The 20,758-nt window shown below is 44.8% G+C and overlaps 1 protein-coding gene across 2 annotated transcripts in view; it reads left to right on the top strand.

The window, feature by feature from the left end:
- Positions 1–20,758, top strand: part of DNAI1 (dynein axonemal intermediate chain 1) — a 168,968-nt gene that overhangs the window by 124,831 nt on the left and 23,379 nt on the right. For both annotated transcript variants that reach the window (XM_087885484.1, XM_087885485.1), the window contains one exon: positions 15,109–15,294. In XM_087885484.1, coding sequence (XP_087741610.1) covers positions 15,109–15,294 — 186 coding nt within the window. The remainder of the gene's footprint in view (positions 1–15,108; positions 15,295–20,758) is intronic.

Raw genomic sequence — 20,758 nt, forward strand, 5'->3', positions numbered from 1 at the left:
TGCCAGAGGCGGGGATTCAGCCAGGGCCTTCAGAACCTCCAGAAGCTTCCATGGGTGTAGAGGAAGAGGAGGAGGAGCCTCTTCTCGATGCACGAGTGCGCAGAGCTGTTAAAAGGCAGGAGTGGCTCCTCGAGAGTAAGGCTTGGGGCTAATTGGCCACTCCCCTAGCCTATTTAAGGAAGGACAACGACTGATGCAATTTGCAGGAAACAACTTTGTTCATATTCCTTCGCGTGTTGATTTCAGAAACGTTTGATTCAGCTCTTGCTTCTCTCTTGTCAGTTGTCGTGCAAATTGCTTCTGGGCATTCTGCCAACCACAGTAAGATTACGGTTATCTGAAATACTGTGCCTCAGAATTGAGTTATTATTCTTTGGATTCTTGTTGGCTGTTAATGAATTTAAATTAACAGCTCTTGTTCAGAAAAGACTGATTTATTGTACTTGTGTTCGAACAACTACTAAGAAAGCTCATTAGTAGTCCTTAATTAGTAAACTAAGGTTTGTACGGACTTTGGGTGTGCTGCGTTCTTTGGGGTCCGTAGCTGGGGCAAAACAGTCTCAGAGCAATTTAACGTCTTCATTTTCTACGACTTTCTCTATTTTATGATCCCACCAGTTCTTGCTGGCAGGCAAATAATATTTCTTGCAGATCTTCCAATGCACTATTGTTGTTACTTTGTCACGCCGTTGCTTGTAGTCAGTTGGGGCGATCTTCTGGCAAGTGGTCCACTGTTTATTATTATTATGGTTTGTGTCACAGCTGGACAGATTTTTAGAGCCTTTTTATCAACCCGTCCAGTCCTTCCCAAGGCAGACGTGAATGTTTGGTGGTGTTAAAGGTCTTGTCTCCGGATGTAAGCTTTTCCAAGTAAAGCCACCTTTTGCAATTGACCGATGGGGATCATGTCAATGCTGATGGTTTGTAAACGTTACCACTTGCTTTCGAATTGTTTTTATTTATTTATTTATTTATTTATTGAATTTATATTGCCGCCTGTTGTGGTCCACCAGTAGCCTGCGGAGCTGGCAGTGGAGTCGCACAGCGATAAGGCTGAGGAAGAACAGGGGCCAGTACTGGAGGCTGGGGAAGGCCGGATGAGGGCTATGGGTCGGAAGCAGAGATGGGGCCAGGGCCATCGGGAGTGATGTGTGGACTCTGGAGCCTCCAGAGGCTGACAGTAGAGAGGCAGAGGAACGCAGAGGAACAGAAGGAGCCTGTTCCTAGTGCACACATGAGAAGAGCTGCCAGAATACCAAGAGCAGCTAAAGCAAAGAGGACGACTCGGGAGTAAGGCCAGGAGATGATTGGCCCCTCCCATAAGGCTTAAAAGACTAGCAACGATTCTTGGGCTCTTTGTCGGAAAACAACGTTGATAGACTTGTTTTTGTCTTGCTGCACTTATCTCTTGTTGGCGTCTTCTGCTTCTTAACTTTTGCCAAGAAAAGCCTTTGGCAGTTTGCCTAATTATACCAAGGTTGGTGATTAGACTGGAGAATTTGTGTTATGAAGAATTTTTTTTTATTTAGTTTGGACTACGCTGAGAATGAGTTAATTCTCAGCTGTTCTAATAGAGTCTGTTTGTTTTGGAACTGTTTGCGTCTAATACTATCTACTTGGGCCTGGGTCACAACACCGCCTATTCGCCCATGGCAACTCAAGGCAGCTTACAGAATAAAAGACCACATTTAAAACAATAAAAACTAACAAAAAGAATCAAATAAATTAATATGCTACATTATAAAAAAATCACCCCACAACTCCCAACCCCTGCCCCGGCAACAACACATCACACGAGACATTTAATGGGCTCCATCCCGCTGTGGGTTCCCCACGCCCGCTGGCAGAACCAGAACTTCAGTGCCTTTTGGAAGGTGTTAGAGTGGGGGCCATTCTAATCTCTGAGGTGATGATGTTCCAGAGAGAGGGAGCCACCACAGAGAAGGCCCTACTTCTGGGTCCCACCAGGTATATCTCCCACCGGGATGGGACCCGCAACATCCCTGCCTCCCTGCTCTGGTGGGTTGGGTGGATGTGACCGGCAAGAGACGGTCCCTCAGATCCCCTGGTCCCAAGCCATGAAGGGTTTAAAGGTGACAACCAGCACCTTGAATAGCTTCAGAGTTGACAATTGGACTCTCGGGGACCCCTCGGAGGGATGGCAACGGGTCCCGAGCAGCAATCTGGAAATGGTGAAACCACAAAAATCTCCTTTATCTCACCTCAGTGGCTCTTGCTAGCGTAAACTCTGCCCTTTCTCCCTCCTGATCTAATTTGTCTGGAGCTTTGCTCAGGAGTCCTGTCTGAAAAGCCCTTCCCCTTGCTTGTCATTCTGGGAAGGGTAAGATCGATTTTCAGCAACGTAGGAAAATCGTCCCCGGATGCCCCGCCTTTTCCCGCCAGTGGAGAGTTGGTAATAAATCTTCCTGCGGAAACTTCAGGCTGGAATAAATCTTCACACAGGAGGAACTGTGGACCAGAGGGCTCAATCAACACAACCTCCACAAAGCTGAAAATACAGAGCTATGCTTCTCTCTTCCCTCCGTCGTGGAGGTCTAGAGAAATTTCACACGCATCTCTGTAATGGTTTAACAGATTAAGGAGCCTGGATAGCTCAGCAGCCTAATGCAGTGTAATTTAACTCCAGCTGTCTGCAATTAGTAAGTTCGAATCTCCCCAGGCTCAAGGTCGACTCAGCCTTTTATCCTTTCTAAGGTAGGTAAATTGAGGACCCAGTTTGTGGGGGCAATAAGATGACTTTGTGTAAATATACAAAAGTATGAAGGCTATTGCTTAGCACACTGTAAGCCGCCCTGAGTCTCCGGAGAAGGGCGGCATATAAATCAAATTTTAAAAAATAAAATAAAAATAAAAATAAAAATTAACAGAGTTGGAATGGACCTTGTAGGTCATCTAGTCCAACCCCCACCAAAGGAGACCTTACAACCTTTCAGAAAGAGAGAGAAAGACAGCGAGCGGGCGAGGGCAAGCAAGGAAGGAAGGATAGAATAAAATAGAATAGAATAACAGAGTTGGAAGGAACCTTGTAGGTCATCTAGTCCAACCCCCTGCCCAAGCAGAAGACTTTATACCATTTCTGTCAGAGGGCAGTTCAGTCTCTTCTTGAAAGCCTCCAGTGATGAAGCTCCCACAACTTCTGAAGGCAACTTCAGTTCCATCGGTTGATTGTTCTCACTGTCAGGAAATTTCTCCTTATTCCCAGATTGAATCTCTCCTTGATCAGTTTCCATCCATTGTTCCTTGTCTGGCCTTCAGGTGCTTTGGAAAACAGCTTGGCCCCTTTCCTCCTCTCTGTGGCAGCCCCTCAAATATTTCAAGATTGGTATCCTGTCTCCCCTGGTCCTTCTCTTCACTAGACTAGCCAGGTCCGGTTCCTGCAACCGTTCATCGTATGTTTTAGCCTCCAGTCCCCTAATCAAATAGTACATGGGAATGAGCCTTGGAAGGCCGGATGAAGAAATGTTGCGTAGGGCAGATATCCCCAACCTTTCCAGCTCGGTGGCCCAGCCTGGCGCAAGGGGTGTAGGGGGCGTGTGAGTGGCAGGCGCCCATGCACACACACAGCTCCATTTGTGCAAACGGTGCACATGGGCACCCCCCACACGTGAATGGAGCTTCATGCACGAGCAGACAGTGCATGTACTCGCATGCAAAGCTCCGCTGGCACGAGGGGCTGGCATTTGTGCTCACGCGCGAAGGAGGGTGGTTGAGTGGAGGGCACTTGCGCTTGCACGAATGGAGGTGTGCACACAAGTGTGCACTTGCCTGCCACTTGTACGAGGGGAATTTCACATATGTGCACTTGCCCCTTTCTCCCCCGGCCTGGTTTCGAACACATTCAAGAGAGAAGCAACCTGAAATTGAGAAGAAACTTCCTAACAGTGAGGACAATTAACCAGTGGAACTGCTTGCCACCTGAAATTGTGGGCGCTCCATCACGGGAGGTTTTTAAGAAGAGACTTGTCTGAAATGGGATGGATAGGGTCTCCTGCATGAGCAGGGGGCTGGACTAGAAGACCTCCAAGTTCCCTTCCAGCTCTATTCTGATTGATTGATTAATCAAGGAGAGAAGCAACAGAGAATTAAGGGGAAACTTTCTGACAGTTACAAGAATCAATCAGTGGAACGGCTTGCCTCCAGAACAGGGGTGAAATCCAGCAGGTTCTGACAGGTTCTGGAGAACCGGTAGCGGAAATTTTGAGCAGTTCGGAGAACCGGCAAATACCACCTCTGGCTGGCCCCAGAGTGGGGTGGGAATGGAGATTTTGCAATATCCTTCCCCTGCCATGCCCACCACATCAAACCACGCCCACCAAGCCAAACCACGCCCACCAAGCCACACCCACCAAGCCAAACCTCGCCCACCAAGCCATACCACACCCACCAAGCCACGTCCACCAAGCCACACCCACAGAACCGGTAGTAAAAAAAATTGGAATTCCACTATGGTTATGGGTGCTCCATCATGGGAGATTTTCAAGAAGAGACCAGATAACCATTTGTCTGGAACGGTACAGGGTCTCCTGCCTGTACAGAGGGTTGGACTAGAAGACCTCCAAGTTCCCTTCCAACTCTGCTTTTCTGAGGCGGCTAATTTAAGCTGAAGGCTGGAGTGGGCCGGGGTTATTGAGTCATTTGTTCCTATGCAGCTGGACTTAACACTTAAAAATCAATTAAATGCCTTGACTAACCGTCAAGGCATTTAATTTCTGCATTCCTCGCATGTTGTCATCTGGCAGGCTGCCCGTGGGAGTCTCTGACACACTCCTTATTCTCTGGTAGTAGTAGAGTTGTGACACGATAGACAAGCGCGTCTATTTTTGCCCTTCCGGTTTTTTGAAACTCCCTGCAAATAAGGAGAGTAGTGTGAGCGAAATTAAGGCTTCCAGATTCCATCACTTTTCCTCTTGGAAGTGTGAGACACACAGGCAGCAAATCCAGCTGCCCAGAGGGAGGGCGAAAAAACCACTCACTCACTTCTTTGAATTCTGTAGGAAACTGTAGACGGTGTCTCGAGGCGACAGTCTGACCTTCCAGAGTCTGTCCTCAGAATACAGAATAACAGAGTTGGAGGTCTTCTAATCCAACCCTTAAGCAGGAGATCCTGTACAATTTCAGACAAATGGTTGTCCAATCACTTTTTGAAAACCTCCAGTGTGTTGTGGTCCGCCAGCAGCCTGTGGAGCTGGCAGCGGAGTTGGACAGTGAGGAGGCTGGGGAGGAACATGGGCCAGTCCTGGAGTCTGGGGAAGGCTCGGACGAGGGCTCTGCGTCGGAGGCAGAGATGGTTCCAGGGCCATCTGGGACTGATGCACGGACTCCGGAGCCTCCAGAGTCAGACAGCAGAGAGGCAGAGAAACAGGAGCCTGTTCCTAGTGTGCACATGCACAGAGCTGCCAGAAGGCAAGAACAGTTAAAAGAAAAGGGACGACTCAGGAGTAAGGCCTGGAGATGATTGGCCCCTCCCATAAGGCTTAAAAGAGGAGCAAAGGCACGTGGGCCCTTTGCAGGAAAGCAACGTTGTTAATTCTGTTCCCAGTCGGCATCTCTGTTTGATTCTGGACTCCGTGTGGCTTTGCCAAGTAGGTCTTTGGCAGCGTGTCGAGGGAGATAAAGGTGGGTGATTATCCCGAAGGACTTTTTGCAACTAATTGGGACTCAGCTGTGAATGAACGTAATTCACAGCTGTTGCAATAAAAGATGTTTTTGGGACTAGTCGTATGTTTAATGACTCAGGAAGTCTAGGTCACAACACAGTGATGGAGCACCCACAGCATCTGAAGGCAAGCTGTTGCTCTGATCAATTAAGAGAATAATGGAATACCAGAGTCGGAAGGGACCTTGGAGGTCTTCTAGTCCAACCTCAAGCTCAGGCAGAAATGAGGAAACCCTACCATTTCAGACAAATGGTAGTCCAATCCTTTCTTAAAAACCTCCAGTGATGAAACACCTGTCAGTCCTGGAAGACATCTTTTATTTCTGGAGTAAAAGTAATTTTACACCTTCTGGAGACAAGCAGTCCCCCAGGTTAATTGTTAGGAAGTCTCTCCTTAATTCCAGGGTTGCTTTCCATCCATCGCTTCTTGGCTTGCCTTCTGGTGCTTTGGAAAATGTACGTTTCTCTTGTTTGGATGAAGTATGTTCAGATCCATTTGCTCGACATCGGTCCATCTCCAAGGCCCTGCCTAAAGAGACGAGAAGAACCATGGCATGGACCAGCAGCAGTCCAGGGCAGGACTAAATGACCTACAAGGTCCCTTCCAACTATGTTAATCTATAAATAGAGGGCTTCTCTGTTTTATATCCCTCCTCCACTTATTTCTTCCTTATATCAATTGGCAGGTCACCAGATTTTTGCTCGGCTTGTTATTGTCTTGGTTTCTGACTCATCCATAATAACTCTTGTGGTGATCGGAGATCTGGTGGCCTTCAGAATTGTCCTTTAGAAAGTAACCACAAGATTTCCAAGCCGGGTTGATCTGCTCTGTGGCCAGGCCTGTTTGCAAAGGCTTAACATTCAACTCACGTTTCTTTCTCTCTTCTCCCCCCTCCCCCCAAACACAATAGATCATCTGGAATTATTGAACTGAATATTCATCCTTTCTTCATTATGGAAATGACGGTAAATAACCTCACAGATGTTTAAAGATTTGCTGACCTCGTCTTTCGGGGCAAGCTGACTAAAATTAATAATTTGCTTTTCTTTAAATATTTAAAGTTGCGTTTGGTCCCTGGTCTGGGAATTTTTGAAATGCAGCAATTTTTTCCCCCCCAAATGCAAATGCACATTTGAAAGGGGGGGGGAAGGGGAGTTTTTATCATGGACTGGAAACTTTTCAGTCCAATCTTAGCTACAGTGCGGAAAATGATTTGCAACTGCTACCTTTTGAGATGCTTTTCTGTCCCAGCTCCGGAATTTCTCTGCTGGTTTTCTATCCAAGTCTTAACCAGATTCAGCCCTGCTGAAATATATTTAAGATCAGCCTGACTCAGCTAAATAATTCTGTCCATTAATGCAGTGGTATCAGTAATTCAGTCCATAGAATGACATTTCTATGAATTTGATCCTCTGTGGTTGATCTCATTGCCCATTAAAAATTGACTTGCCTTCAGAAGTTGTGAATGCTCCAACACTGGACGTTTTAAAGAAGAGACCGGACAGCCATTTGTCTCCTGCTCGAGCAGGGGGTTGGACTAGAAGACCTCCAAGGTCCCTTCCAACTCTGTTACTCTGTTAACTAATCAGTGGAACAGCTTGCCTTCAGAAGTTGTGGTGCTCCATCACTGGTGGTTTTTAAGAAGAGATCGGACAGCCAACCTCTTAAGCAAGGGGTTGGACTAGAAGACCTCCAAGGTCCCTTCCAACTCTGTTGTTCGGTTACTAATTTTCAGATTGGAGAGCAGAGAGATGCATTAAGGCCTTAAAATGAGAATAAGGAGACCCTCTCTGATCCATCTTGACCCCCAAAACTTCCTGGATGACTCTGGCCCAATTCCTTTCTCTCTCTCTCTCTCTCTCTCTCTCTCTCTCTCTCTCAGCCAGCCTACCTCACAAGGTTGTCATTGTTTTGTTTTGTTTTTTGAATTTTTTTTTTTAAGGTTGTCATTATTGAGGGGAAATGGGAGGAGGGAGCAGCTCCTAAATAGGTTGGATTTAAATCTAACAAATAAAGCAAATAAATGCTAAGGCATCACTTTGTTTTGTGCTTAAAAAAGGGGATGGGAAACGTGAGTTCTGTTACGCAGGCAGTCTTCGACTTACCATCGAGTCCCAAATTTGTGTTGCTAAGTGAGACAGTTAGGTGAGTCTTGCCCCATTTTGCAACCTTTCTTGCCGCCGTTGTTAAGCGAATCAGCGCAAGTGTGAAGTTGCTAAGACGGTTGTTAAGTGAATCCGGCTTCCCCATTGCTTATCAGAAGGTCAGAAAAGGGGATCACGTGACTGCAGGACACTGCAACCGTCTGAAGTTTGATTGTGTGACCCCGGGGAGGCTGTTGTGGTCGTGTGAAAAACAGCCATCAGTCTTTTTTCAGGGCCGTTGTAACTCCAAACAAACGGTTGTAAAGCTGAGGACCATCTGCAGAAGGACAGAAGGCTCCTGTTTTGTTTAAGGTAGCAACAGCACTTAAGACTTATATACCGCTTTACAGTGCTTTACAGCAGGGGTGAAATGTAAAATGTGTTACTACTGGTTCTGTGGGTGTGGCTTGGTGGGGGGGGGGGTTATGTGATGGGTGGGCGTGGCCAACTGTTTTTTTAAAAAACTTTTCAAAGCATTTTTTCTAATGCTTTGAAAAGCCTCTCTGCCGATCAGGCAACTCAGCTGGGATCGTCAGAGACTTTTCAAAGCATTATTTTTTACCATCTCTTCGGCCAAGAGATTGCAGAAAAAAATGCTTTGAAAAGCCTCTGACGATCCCAGCTGAGCCGCGCGATCATCAGAGGCTTTTTTTTTTTAACTTTTAAAAGCATTTTTTCGTCGGAAGAGGTGGAAGAAAAAATGCTTTTAAAAGTAAAAAAAAAAAGCCTCTGATGATCGCGCGGCTCAGCTGGGCATGGTGGGGGGGGCAGGGATTTTTGCTACCAGTTCTCCGAACCACCCGCCACCATCGCTACCGGATCAGGCGATCCGGTTCGAACCGGGAGCATTTCACCCCTGCTTTACAGCCCTCTCCATAGAGTCATCCTCTTGCTCACAACGATCTGAGTCTTCGCTTTACCATGCTTGGAAGGCTGGAAGGCGGAGTCAACCTTGAGCCGGTCAGGATTGAACTCCTGACAGTTGGCAGAATGCAATACTGCATTCTAAGCACTGCACCACCACCACTCAAAGCTAGCTAGGTAGCTAAGTATGTAGGTAGGTAGGTAAGTAAATATGGATGGATGGATGGATGATAGATAGACAGAACTTAGCAATAGAACTTAGATTTATATACCGCTTCACAGTGCTTTACAGCCCTCTCTAAGCGGTTTACAGAGTCAGCCTTTTGCCCCCAACAATCTGGGTCCTCGTTTTACCCACAGAAGGAGGAAAGGCTGAGTCAGTCAGGATCGAACTGCTGGCAGTGGGCAGAGTTTGCCTGCAGTACTGCATTCTAACCACTGTGCTGCCGTCACTCAGACATAGATGAGAGAGAGAGAGAGTGGTAGGGAGGGAAGGAGGGAGGGAGGGAAGGAGGGAGAGAGAGAGAGAGAGAGAGAGAGAGAGAGAGAGAGAGAGAGAGAGAGAGAGATGAATGGATGGATGGATGGATGATAGAAAGAGAGAATTTAGCAATCACACTTATATACCTCTTCACAGTGCTTTTACAGCCCTCTCTAAGCGATTTACAGAGTCAGCCTCTTGCCCCCAACAATCTGGGTCCTCATTTTACTCACCTCGGAAGGAGGGAAGGCTGAGTCAACCCTGAGCTCCATCAAGATTGAACTCCAGACTGTGGGCAGAGTCATCCTGCAATGCTGCATTCTAATCACTGTGCCACCGTGCCCCCCCTCTTCTCCCTCTCTCTCTCCCTCCCTTTCTTTCTCTTGCTCCCCGCTCTTGCTCTAAGCCAACCCCTCCACCCTCCAGCAACTCCAGCAGCAGCTGAGCAAACTCTGGCTCTGTTTTCAACCGAGGTCTTCGCTGGGTACATATTTCAGAGGCTGGACTCTCTCGGCTGCGTCTCTAAGTCCCACGCCCAAATGACTTCAAATGTCACTTGTGTAAGCTCCTTCCGTGCCTTTTTCCATGCCGGCCAGCAATTGAAATCTGGCTGGAATAGATGGTATGACTGGATAAGTCAAAAAAAAAAAAAAGAGAGAGAGAGCAAATGTAAAAGCTCGTATGAAAATAAAATTAACAAACAGGCACCTTCAACAAGATGCCCTTCATGGCATGGGCCCGGGGTACTTGCAGGACCACCTCCTACTGGCCTCCCACCGCCCAGTGCACTCACATAGGGCTGCCCTCCTCCGGGTGCCGTCGGCCAGGCAATGTCGGCTGGCGACCCCCAGGATGAGGGCATTCTCTGCGGCCGCACCGACCCTCTGGAATGGGTTACCCACCGGGCTCCGGACGGCCCCTGACCTCCGCACTTTCCGCGCCGAGCTGAAAACATGGCTTTTTCAGCAAATTCCCTGATCTGTTGCAAGACTTTTTAATCGTTTGGGGATTTTTTAATTGATTAATTTTAGTATTGCATTGTTGTATTGTTTTTATCTTGTGAGCCGCCCTGAGTCCTACAGGAGAAGGGCGGCATATAAATTTTGAAAAATAAATAAATAAATAAATAAATAAACAAGATAAATTTTTTTTTTTGGCTGTTCACCGCCCTGAGTCCGAAAGGAGAAGGGCGGTATAGAAATTTGAATAATAAATAAATAAATAAATGATATAATAAGTCACTTTCTTTATACATATATATAGATATGAAGATGACAGGGTTGTGAGCCTGTCGAAACGTTGCTAGAAAGAAAAACTTTTAAGGTACTGGTAGGATTTTTATTCCAACAAGCTGGTCTGGCCTAACTCTCCCTTTTAAATTGGGTTTTAAATGTTTTACATAAATTGGATGTTTTTAAATTTGTTTTTGAGCCCAAATTATTTAATCTATTTTTAATAGCTTTTAACTTTTGTATGTTATTTGTATTTTTATCTTGGCTGTTCACCGCCCTGAGTCCTCTGGGAGTAGGGCGGTATATAAATATGATAAAATAAATAAAATAAATAAATAAATTTTAGCTAAGATTTTAAAGGACCTTGCAGAGTGCTCTGTAAGGATTTGTGGAAGATTTTAAGCTGGGATTTTAACCAGAATTTTAAACATTTTAACTAATTTATTTAACATGACGCGGGAAAACACCCGAGATTTTAATTTTTTGTATATACACACCCGCGAAAACTTAAGAAGACAGATATATAGTTATAGATATTTAGTCTGTTCGTTTGGTTTTGTATTGTTTTTTACTGTTTTATTGTTTTGTATATAAATGTATTTTGTATGATTTTACCTTTTTATGTTTAATAAAGTTTGTTTAAAAAAAAAAAAAAGAAATCTGGCTGGAGCGGAAAGCATGGGGTGACAGAGCTAAGAAAAGCTAGAGGTGTGACTATCCAGAGATGATGGGCCTAGGACAGTGATGGCTAACCTTTTTGCTGTTGTGTGCCAAAAGCATGGGGAATGTGTGTGTGTGGGGGGGGGTGTCACACACATGCGTGCTCACACCCATAATTCAATGTGCCCCGCCCCCCCCGCACATGCACACATGACCCCCTTGTGCTCCCCCGCTTTTGGCACGCAATGGCATGGTGGGCACAGGAGGCCCATTTTTCACCCTCCCCAGGCTCCAGAGGCTTTCTCGGAGCCTGGGGAGGGCTAAAACAGCCTTCCCCACCTACCAAAGGGCCTCCGGAAGTTGGAAACGGCCCATTTCCCGACTTCCGGTGGGCCCGGAAGGCCTGAAAAATCAGCTGGCCAGTGCGTGCATATGCGCTGGAGCTGAGCTAGGGCAATGCTCGCGTGATCACAGATATGGCTCCGCGTGCCACAGTTTCGCCATCACGGACCTAGGAGCTGTGTTACCCCTTCCAGGAAATGCGATCTTGATTTCCTCCAGGGAGGCATCCTTGCCCAAAGGTCTGCATGAGGAGGAGGAGGAGGAGGGGGTTATCCATTCAGTCGTGTCTGACTCTTGGCGATTGTAAAAGTCGTAAAATGGGGCAAAAGTAGCTTAACAAATGTCTTGCTTAGCAACCTAAGCTTTGGGCTCCATTGTGGTCGTATGTGGAGGACCACCTATAAAGACTCTTAAGAGAGAGAGAGCTTTGCAAGATGTCGTTTTGGAACCAAGCACATCAGCAGGCCTAATACAGGTAGTCCTTGACTTGCAACCACAACGGAGCCCCAAATTTCCGTTACTAAATGAGGAAGCTGTTAAGTGAGTTGTGACCTATTTTACGTCCTTTTTGCCACAGTTGTTAAGTGAATCTGGCTTCTCCCATTGTGTTCTGATCTGAGTCACGCTGGCGAGGCGATTGTTAGTTCAAGTCAGTTTATTACTCACTTACACAGTGTGCAACAACTCACCAAGGGGTCTGGTTAAGCTCCGGACCACTTTCCCTCAGTAATTTCCTTAAGAAACTAATTAAGGAGAGAAGCAACTTAGAACTAAGGAGAAGTTATGAATGCTCCAACACTGGAAGTTTTTAAGAAGAGATTGGATAACCATTTGTCTGAAGTGGTACAGGGTTTTCTGCCTGAGCAAGGGGTTGGACTAGAAGACCTCCAAGGTCCCTTCCAGCTCTATTCTGTTCTGTTCTGTTCTGTTCCGTCCCATCCCATTCTTTATTCTTACTCCTATATATTAAATATAGGTAGGAGAGCAAACTTTCATCCTATCTGTTAAGAAAGCTTTTGCATCCTTTCGTGGAGTTTAATAGAGCCATGCTGAAAAATCCTATTGAAAGTGAATTTAGCTGCACCTGAGTCCTTTTAGCAAATCCACCCCCCTTCCTTCCTGCGCTGAGATACCCATTAGCATAACAAGCTTCTGCCTCCCCACCACCACCACCGTAAATTCCTTTAACAGCCCCTCTGGATTGTATCATCAGGGCTCATAATCCCAGCACCAACTGCTGTGTTTCTGCACCACTGCAAGGGCCGACACGCCCTGAATGCTAAGCGCTCGTCGCTTACCTGGTGATCCCAGACGTTGGATCAATTAAGGGTCTGCAGCTCTTCCTCAGGCTGCTTTTGAGTTGCTCTGCCCCTTAATTAAGGATTAAGACAGCAGTGGCAAGCTTGGATGAAGAATGAGCTAGAAGCTTTCCTGCAAGTTTTTTTTGTTTTGGCTCCTTCTGTCCAAACTCTAGGACTTATCACCCTTTATCTTGACTGAGTGATAAATCTATGACTGGGTTTAACAATGAAGCTCAGAGGCCACCCACAGTCCTCCTCCTCCTCCCTGCGAGACCCACTACCTTGTAGCACTGATGATGTTACCTAGTTGGGTCATGAAATGTCTGTAAAAAACAACCAAGCTCAGAGAGCACCGATCCCACAGTCCTCCTCCTCCTTGTAACAGGAATGGAAGCAGGACCTGTCATACTGACTTTCAAGAAATTTTGAAGAAACTTTGGAAAAAGTCCCAGAGAAGAGCAACTAGAATGATTAGGGGCCTGGAGACTAAAACATATACGCCACTCAGGAGCCTGAGTGGCGTAGGAGGCTAATGCCTCCTAAGGTAGCATTTAACATCCAGCTGCCTGCAATTACTGCGAGTTCAATTCTTACCAGGCTCAAGGTCGACTCTAATGTAAATGAAGCGGGCTCTGATAGATGACCACTGGATAACTTTCTATTCACTCTATTCTAAAAAGCAATGCATCCGGTTGGAAAAAGTACAAACTCAGCCAAAATCCTTTTGGTACCTCTAGGAGGCCTCTAAGTTGTCAGAAGAAAGGAACATTCTAATGACATACAGCTTAAAGGTTGGTTAGGTCAAGGGGATCCACATGAGTTAAAAGTTGTCTGTCATCAGAAGATGATTTGAGTCTATGCTTCAGTAATCTACAAAAAGAATTATAACTGTTGGCAAATAAAATGAAACAGTAATTAGGAAGTGTCAATTAAAAATGACAAATGTATATGATCACATAAACTGCTGAGTTAACAGAATCCTTTGTCTAGAAGGGTATAAAACCATTGTACCTAATTTCTGTCTTTTGTTCAACACTTCATGTACAGAGCTTTGAACCTATTGCGCAATATACAAATTGTCTCTGATTAACCCAAAAGTTGTGTTGGTCTTATTAAATCCACAACAGCATCAGCCTTCTATCCTTTCTAAGGTGGGTAAATTGAGGACCCAGTTTGTGGGGGCAATAAGCTGACTTTGTATGAATATACAAAAGGATGAAGGCTATTGCTTAGCGCATTGTAAGCCGCCCTGAATCTCCGGAGAAGGGCGGCATATAAATCAAATAATAATAATAAAAAGAAATAGAAATAGAATAACAGAGTTGGAAGGGACCTTGGAGGTCTTCTAGTCCAACCCCCTGCCCAGGCAGGAAACCCTACACCACTTCAGACAAATGATTATCCAACATCTTCTTAAAAACTTCCAGTGTTGGGGCATTCTGCAGGCAAGTTGTTCCACTTATTAATTGTTCTAACTGTCAGGAAATTTCTCCTTAGTTCTAAATTGCTTCTCTCCTTGATTAGTTTCCACCCGTTGCTTCTTTTTCCTACCCTCAGGTGCTTTGAAGAATAATTTGACCCCCTCAGAACAGCTGCAGGAACTGGGTTTGGCCAGTCTAGAGAAAAGAAGGACTAGGGGGGACATGATAGCAGTCTTCCAGGATTTGAGGGGCTGCCACAAAGAGGAGGGGGGTCAACCTATTCTCCAAAGCACCAGAAGGCAGGAGAAGAAGCAACGGATGGAAACTCATCAAGGAGAGAAGCCACCTGGAATTAAGGAGAAACTTCCTAACAGTGAGGACAATTAAACAGCAGAAAGATTTGTAGGTGCTTCACCAGGGGAGGTTTTCTGAATAGTTTTTATCCCAGAGCTATAATTGCACTCAATGCAATGAACAATGAACTAAAGGGCCACCATCAGTGAGCTGTTGGACAACATTACTTGGTCTGTTGTGTGGATGCTTGGGTGGTTTAGGGGTGGGGAATCTGTGGTGGGTGGGGGTGTGTTTGGGGATTGTTATGTGTGTTGGACCTGGTCTTTGGGTGTTAAGTGAATTTCGTTGTAGGGGTATACTGTGTATACATGTACAATGATAATAAAGTTATTTATTTATTTGATAAGAAAAGGTTGGACAGCCACTTGTCTGAAATGGTATAGGGTCTCCTGCTTGGGCGGTGGGGGGGTTGGACTAGATGACCTCCAAGGTCCCTTCCAACTCTGTGAATCTAATCTGGAAGACCTCCAAAGTCCCTTCCCGCTCCATTCTGATTGATTGAAATTATTAACGGTGTCTCCTCAATGGGGACGTATAGTGTTTTACACAGATAATGACCTGAGCCTCTTCTCCCTCCTCTCTCCTGCGTCTTGAGCCCTCTCTTACCTGCTGCCTTATTATTTTTCACCAGACTTACATCTTTGACTTAAGCGTCAACAAATACGAACCTATTTGCCACCAGCCTGTGGTAGCCAAGAAACGGAACAAAATCACCCACGTCCAGTTCAACGCCATTTACCCCATCATCATCGTCGGGGATGACCGTGGCCACGTCACCTGCCTGAAACTCTCTCCCAACCTCCGTAAGATGCCCAAGGTAAGTGACTTTGTAAAGGGGGGGGTCACACCTGCTCAGGTACTCTCCACCTGGGGAAGTTTCCTGATGGCCTTCGTTGAGGTTGGCCATTGGTGGGAGGTGGAAAATGGCACACAGTGCACTTTTGATGCTTGTCTGCACGGCTGCTTATCGTGTTACTCAGCTGCTTTGAAACTCATCGAATTTGGTACTCAAGGCATGTTCACGAGAACATTTTGTCCTGATACTCGTCGTTTGTTTGGTACTCGACACGCAGGCTAGAACTTGTCAGTGTTGGTGGTTGTCTTGTGACTCGTTACACTTTCCAGCCGAAACACAGAGTGATGCGTTAGTCATGTGATAGCTCTTGGCCTGTGCACATCCTTTTTGCGTTCTTAGCTTCTCTGGTCATTTTGTGTATTCTTGCGCTCTTTTTTCCTCATTAGTACAAGTAAAGTGATGCTTTTATTTTATTTAATCTAAGTATTTATTAAAGATGATTAGGAGACTGGAGTCTAAAACGTACAAAGAATGGTTGCAGAAATTGGGTACATCTGGTGTAATGAAGAGAAGGACGAGGAGTGACATGATGGTCCTCTTCTAATATCTGAAGGGCTGCCACAAAGAAGAGGAGGTCAACCTATTCTCCAAAGCATCTGAAGGCAGGACAGGACAGGAATAATGAATGGAAACTAATCAAGTGGAGATCCAACCTAAAATTAAGGAGAAATTTCCTGACAGTTAGAACAATTAACCAGTGGAACAACTTGCCTCCAGAAGTTGTGAATGCTCCAACCCTGGAAGTTTTAAGAAGAGATTGGACAACCATTTGTCTAAAATGGTATAAGGGTTTCCTGCTTGAGCAGAAGGTTGGACTAGAAGACCTCCAAGGTCCCTTCCAACTCTGTTATTCTGTTATAGCTCACGTAAAGTAATGATGTAGAACTGTATCTTTTTACATATTTCCTTAAAAATATGCATTGTCTTTGGTTTGGGAACACACTAAATTTATTTTCATTAGTCCTTATGCGAAGAATTTGTTTGGTACTCATCATTTTTGGTACTCATCACTCCTTCCGGAACCAATTAAGAATAAATATCAAGGTACACCGTATTTGCATTATGAGCTTGTTAGAAGAATTTGAGGTCCCGGTCTGAGCCGGAGTTGTGGAAGAATGAATCAGAATGAAATCCGGACACACTGTTTGAACAGGCAAAAGTTTACTTGAGAATATAAAGAACACCCTGGAAGATAGCTACAATTTGAGATGGAGAGGCTGTTAGTATTTATAAGTTTCAGTGGTCCTTTTGTGAGGTGTGGGTACATGTGTGAACGTGCCCTCTGTAACGTTTAATTTCGGGAACATGCAGCTTTGGTGCAAATGTTCTAATCTTATTTTGCTAAAGGTGTAGATCTTTTCCCTTTGATGCACGTCAATGTGCTCATTTCGGTTGCCACCTCTCTGTAGTTCTGTATTTTCCCTCTCTGCTTTTATGTGTGCAGGTTAATTAGTTAATTAATTACAAGAGGAGGAAGTGGATCAGTGATCTTTGCAACACAATTTTCTACTTTGGTTATTGTGGGTCATGTTGATGATCAAAACGAGGGTCAGAGACAGCACAGGAGTAATTTTGAATTAAAGTTCTTTCTTCAATTATTAAAATGCATTCCACAATCTTATTAAATTGAAGTTGGTGATCTTATTTTGGCCCACCAACAAGAGTTAGTTAGTTAGTTAGTTTATTATATTTGTATACCGCCCTTCTCCCGAGGGACTCAGGGCGGTGAACAGCCATGGTAAAAACAATGTACAACAAAAATTGTTGTATACAACAATGTACAACAAAAATGAGGACTTTAAACACAAGGAAACTGGCCATGAAAGGTAAGGTTCTACATTTAGGCAAGAAAAACCAAATGCCCAGGTACAGGTATAGGACAGGGTCTCCTGCCTAAGCAAAGGGTTGGACTAGAAGACCTCCAAGGTCCCTTCCAACTCCATTCTTCTAATTCCAATTCTAAAAATTCTGGTATCACCATTAGATGTCAGCAGAGATATCTTGGCCACTCTCTCTCCTGCCATCTGGTGGTTGTCTATATTTTTACTCTGGATACAGTACTGTATGCCTCATTTTGCTTTTTTGAGGTTCTGAAATTGCAAATTAAAAGAAAATCAATAATTGAACTTTCATATAGGAAACATAAATTGCTCAAAAAAAAATATCACCAGTACGGTGCTATTTTGGACATGCAGCAAATAGGGGGCCAAAGACGGAAGAAAACTTTGCAATTGCAATGTGGTTTTAAATAGAAAAGAAAACATAACTGGATAAAATAGGATTATTGGTAATCCTTGACCGTTCAGAGTTACAATGACACTGAAAAAAGTGACTTATGACATACATACAACTGTCCAGTATCCCATGGTCGTGTGATCAAAATTCAGTTGCTTGGCAACTGGCATGTACTTATGACGGTTGAAGTGTCCCGAGGTCACGCGATCACCTTTTGCGACCTTCTCACCAGCCAAGTCAATGGGGAAGCCAGATTCACTTAACAACCATACCAACTTAACAACTGCAGTGATCCCCTTAAGAGCTTCTGTATTGGAGACAAATTCCTTGTGTCTCCAATCACACTTGGCCAAATAGCAATAGCAGTAGCACTTAGACTTATATACCGCTTCACAGTGCTTTTACAGCCCTCTCTAAGCGGTTTACAGAGTCAGCCTCCTGGCCCCAACAATCTGGGTCCTCATTTTACCGACCTCGGAAGGAGGGAAGGCTGAATCAACCTTGAGGCAGTCAGGATCGAACTCCAGACTGTGGGCAGAATTAGTCTGCAATACTGCATTCTAATCACTGTGCCACCAGGACCCTTCCTTCCTTCCTTCCTTCCTTCCTTCCTTCCTTCCTTCCTTCCTTCCTTCCTTCCTTCCTTCCTTCCTTCCTTCCTTCCCTCCCTCCCTCCCTCCCTCCCTCCCTTCCCTTTTCTCCCTTCTTATCTTAGCACTTAGCAATAGCACTTAGACTCACAGTGCTTTTACAGCTTTTTATACCTCTCTAAGCGGTATAAAATATTCAATTCAATTCAATGCAACAACTGTGGCGAGAAAGGTCATAAAAATGGGGCAAAACTCACGTAACAACCATCTCACTTAGCCATGGAAATGTTGGGCCCTACTGTGGTCGTAAATCGAGGACTATCTGCACCGGCATGCAAAACAAACAGCAAGCAGGATTTATATCCTTGGACTATTATTGATCTTCTCTTTGTCCCCTTCCAGAGATTGAAAAGCAGTTTGCAATAAATAATGCATTTTAACATACGGGAGGCCTTGAGCCTGTAAACAACTAGTTGGAAACGTTTCCTGTGCCAGCTTAGCGTGATTCTCGGAATGAGATCATGTTCTGCATTTCTGGAGCTGCACGGCGCTCAGGGTTTCAGTGATGCTGCAAAACCACATTGGAAGGCCATAAAGGAAGGTTGTTATGCCAAGGATGTTGATGTGTGGCTGTGCTTTTTTTCTGAGTCATCCAGACAACAATTTCCAATTTCTCTCCACGCTGGCCTGATAAAATGCCCCAAATAATGACATTCTATGAAAGGATGGTGGATTTGGGGCAGAAGGGCAGAAACCCTTGTTTAATACAAGAGGAACAGATTAACAGAGTTGGAAGGGACCTTGTAGGTCATCTAGTCCAACCCCCCGCCCAAGCAGGAGACCCTGCCTACACTATTTCTGACAGGTTCTGGAACCTGGACAATGGCAGTCCAATGTCTTCTTGAAAGCAGGGGTGAAATCCAGCAGGTTCTGACAGGTTCTGGAGAACCGGTAGCAGATTTATTTATTTTTTTAATACATTCAAGTCTTTTTTTATTTTTCAAACAAAAAAACAACATAAAAGCATCATCCTTTCAAACAATTACAGACAGTGTTTCGGTCGGTTAAAATCTTTTCGTGCTCACAAACTCTTCAAGTTATCAATATATGACGCATGTTTCTTTTCCACTAAGAAAAAAAAACAATTTTTTACACATTTTATCTTAATTTCATTTCATATATCGTATTTCATCTTCATGTTTTATTATCTATCCATTGATAAAATAAATCCCATATCAAATAATATTGTTTATCTTCCTGTTCTCTTATTTACTCAAATTTACTCATTTCAGCACAATCCAACATTTTCTTAATATTTTCTTCATCATTAGGTAACTTCTCTCCTTTCCAATTTTTGGTAAATACAATTCTAGCTGCTATTAAAACATTCACAATTAAATATTGCAATTCTTTATTAAATGTCTCTGATAAGATCCCTAATAAAAATGTCTCTGGTTTAAAGTCAATATGGTTTAAAGTCACTGCCCAAGCAGGAGATCCTGCCTACACTATTTCTGACAAATGGCAGTCCAATCTCTTCTTGAAAGCAGGGGTGAAATCCAGCAGGTTCTGACAGGTTCTGGAGAACCGGTAGCGGAAATTTTGAGCAGTTCGGAGAACCGGCAAATATCACCTCTGGTTGGTGCCAGAGTGGGGTGGGAATGGAGATTTTGCAATATCCTTCCCCCAGGAGTGGGGAGGGAATGGGGATTTTGCAGTATCCTTCCTCTGGAGTGGGGAGGGAATGGGGATTTTGCAGTATCCTTCCCCTGGAGTGGGGTAGGAATGGGGATTTTGCAGTATCCTTCCCCTGGAGTGGGGTAGGAATGGAGATTTTGCAGTATCCTTCCCCTGCCACGCCCACCAAGCCACGCCCACTAGAAACAGTAGTAAACAGTAAAAAAAATTGGATTTCACCACTGCTTGAAAGCCTCCGGTGATGAAGCTCCCACAACTTCCGAAGACAAGCTTGGAAGTGGGGCTGGTCAGAATAACAGAATTGGGAGGGACCTTGGAGGTCTTCTAGTCCAATCTCTATATAATAAACCCTACTTCAAACCCCATACCATTCTGGACAAATGGTGTCCAGTCTCTTCTTGAAAACCTCCAGTGTTGGAGCACCCATAACTTCTGGTGGCAAGCTGTTCCGCTGGTTAATTGTTCTCACCGTTAGGAAGCGTCTCCTAACTTGGATCTCTCTCTGATAAAGTTTCCATCCATTGTTTCTTGTCCTGCCTTCTGGTGCTTTGGGGAATAGGTTGACCTCCTCTTCTCTGGGGCAGTCCCAGTATTTGAGGGGCTGCCACAAAGCAGAGGGGGTCAACTTTTTTTTATTTTTTTTTTATTTTTATTTATATGCCGCCCTTCTCCGGAGACTCAGGGCGGCCTACAATGCGTTAAGCAATAGCCTTCATTCTTTTGTATATTTATACAAAGTCAGCTTACTGCCCCCACAAACTGGGTCCTCATTTAACCTACCTTAGAAAGGATGGAAGGCTGAGTCAACCTTGAGCCTGGTGAGATTGGAACCTGCAGTAATTGCAGGCAGCTGGTCTTAATAACAGGGTGCTTTAGACCACTGTACTACCAAGGCTCTTATT

The sequence above is a fragment of the Pantherophis guttatus genome, chromosome 2 (genome assembly GCF_059756535.1).
Source record: "Pantherophis guttatus breed Tessera chromosome 2, ASM5975653v1, whole genome shotgun sequence".
Lineage (NCBI taxonomy): Eukaryota > Metazoa > Chordata > Lepidosauria > Squamata > Colubridae > Pantherophis > Pantherophis guttatus.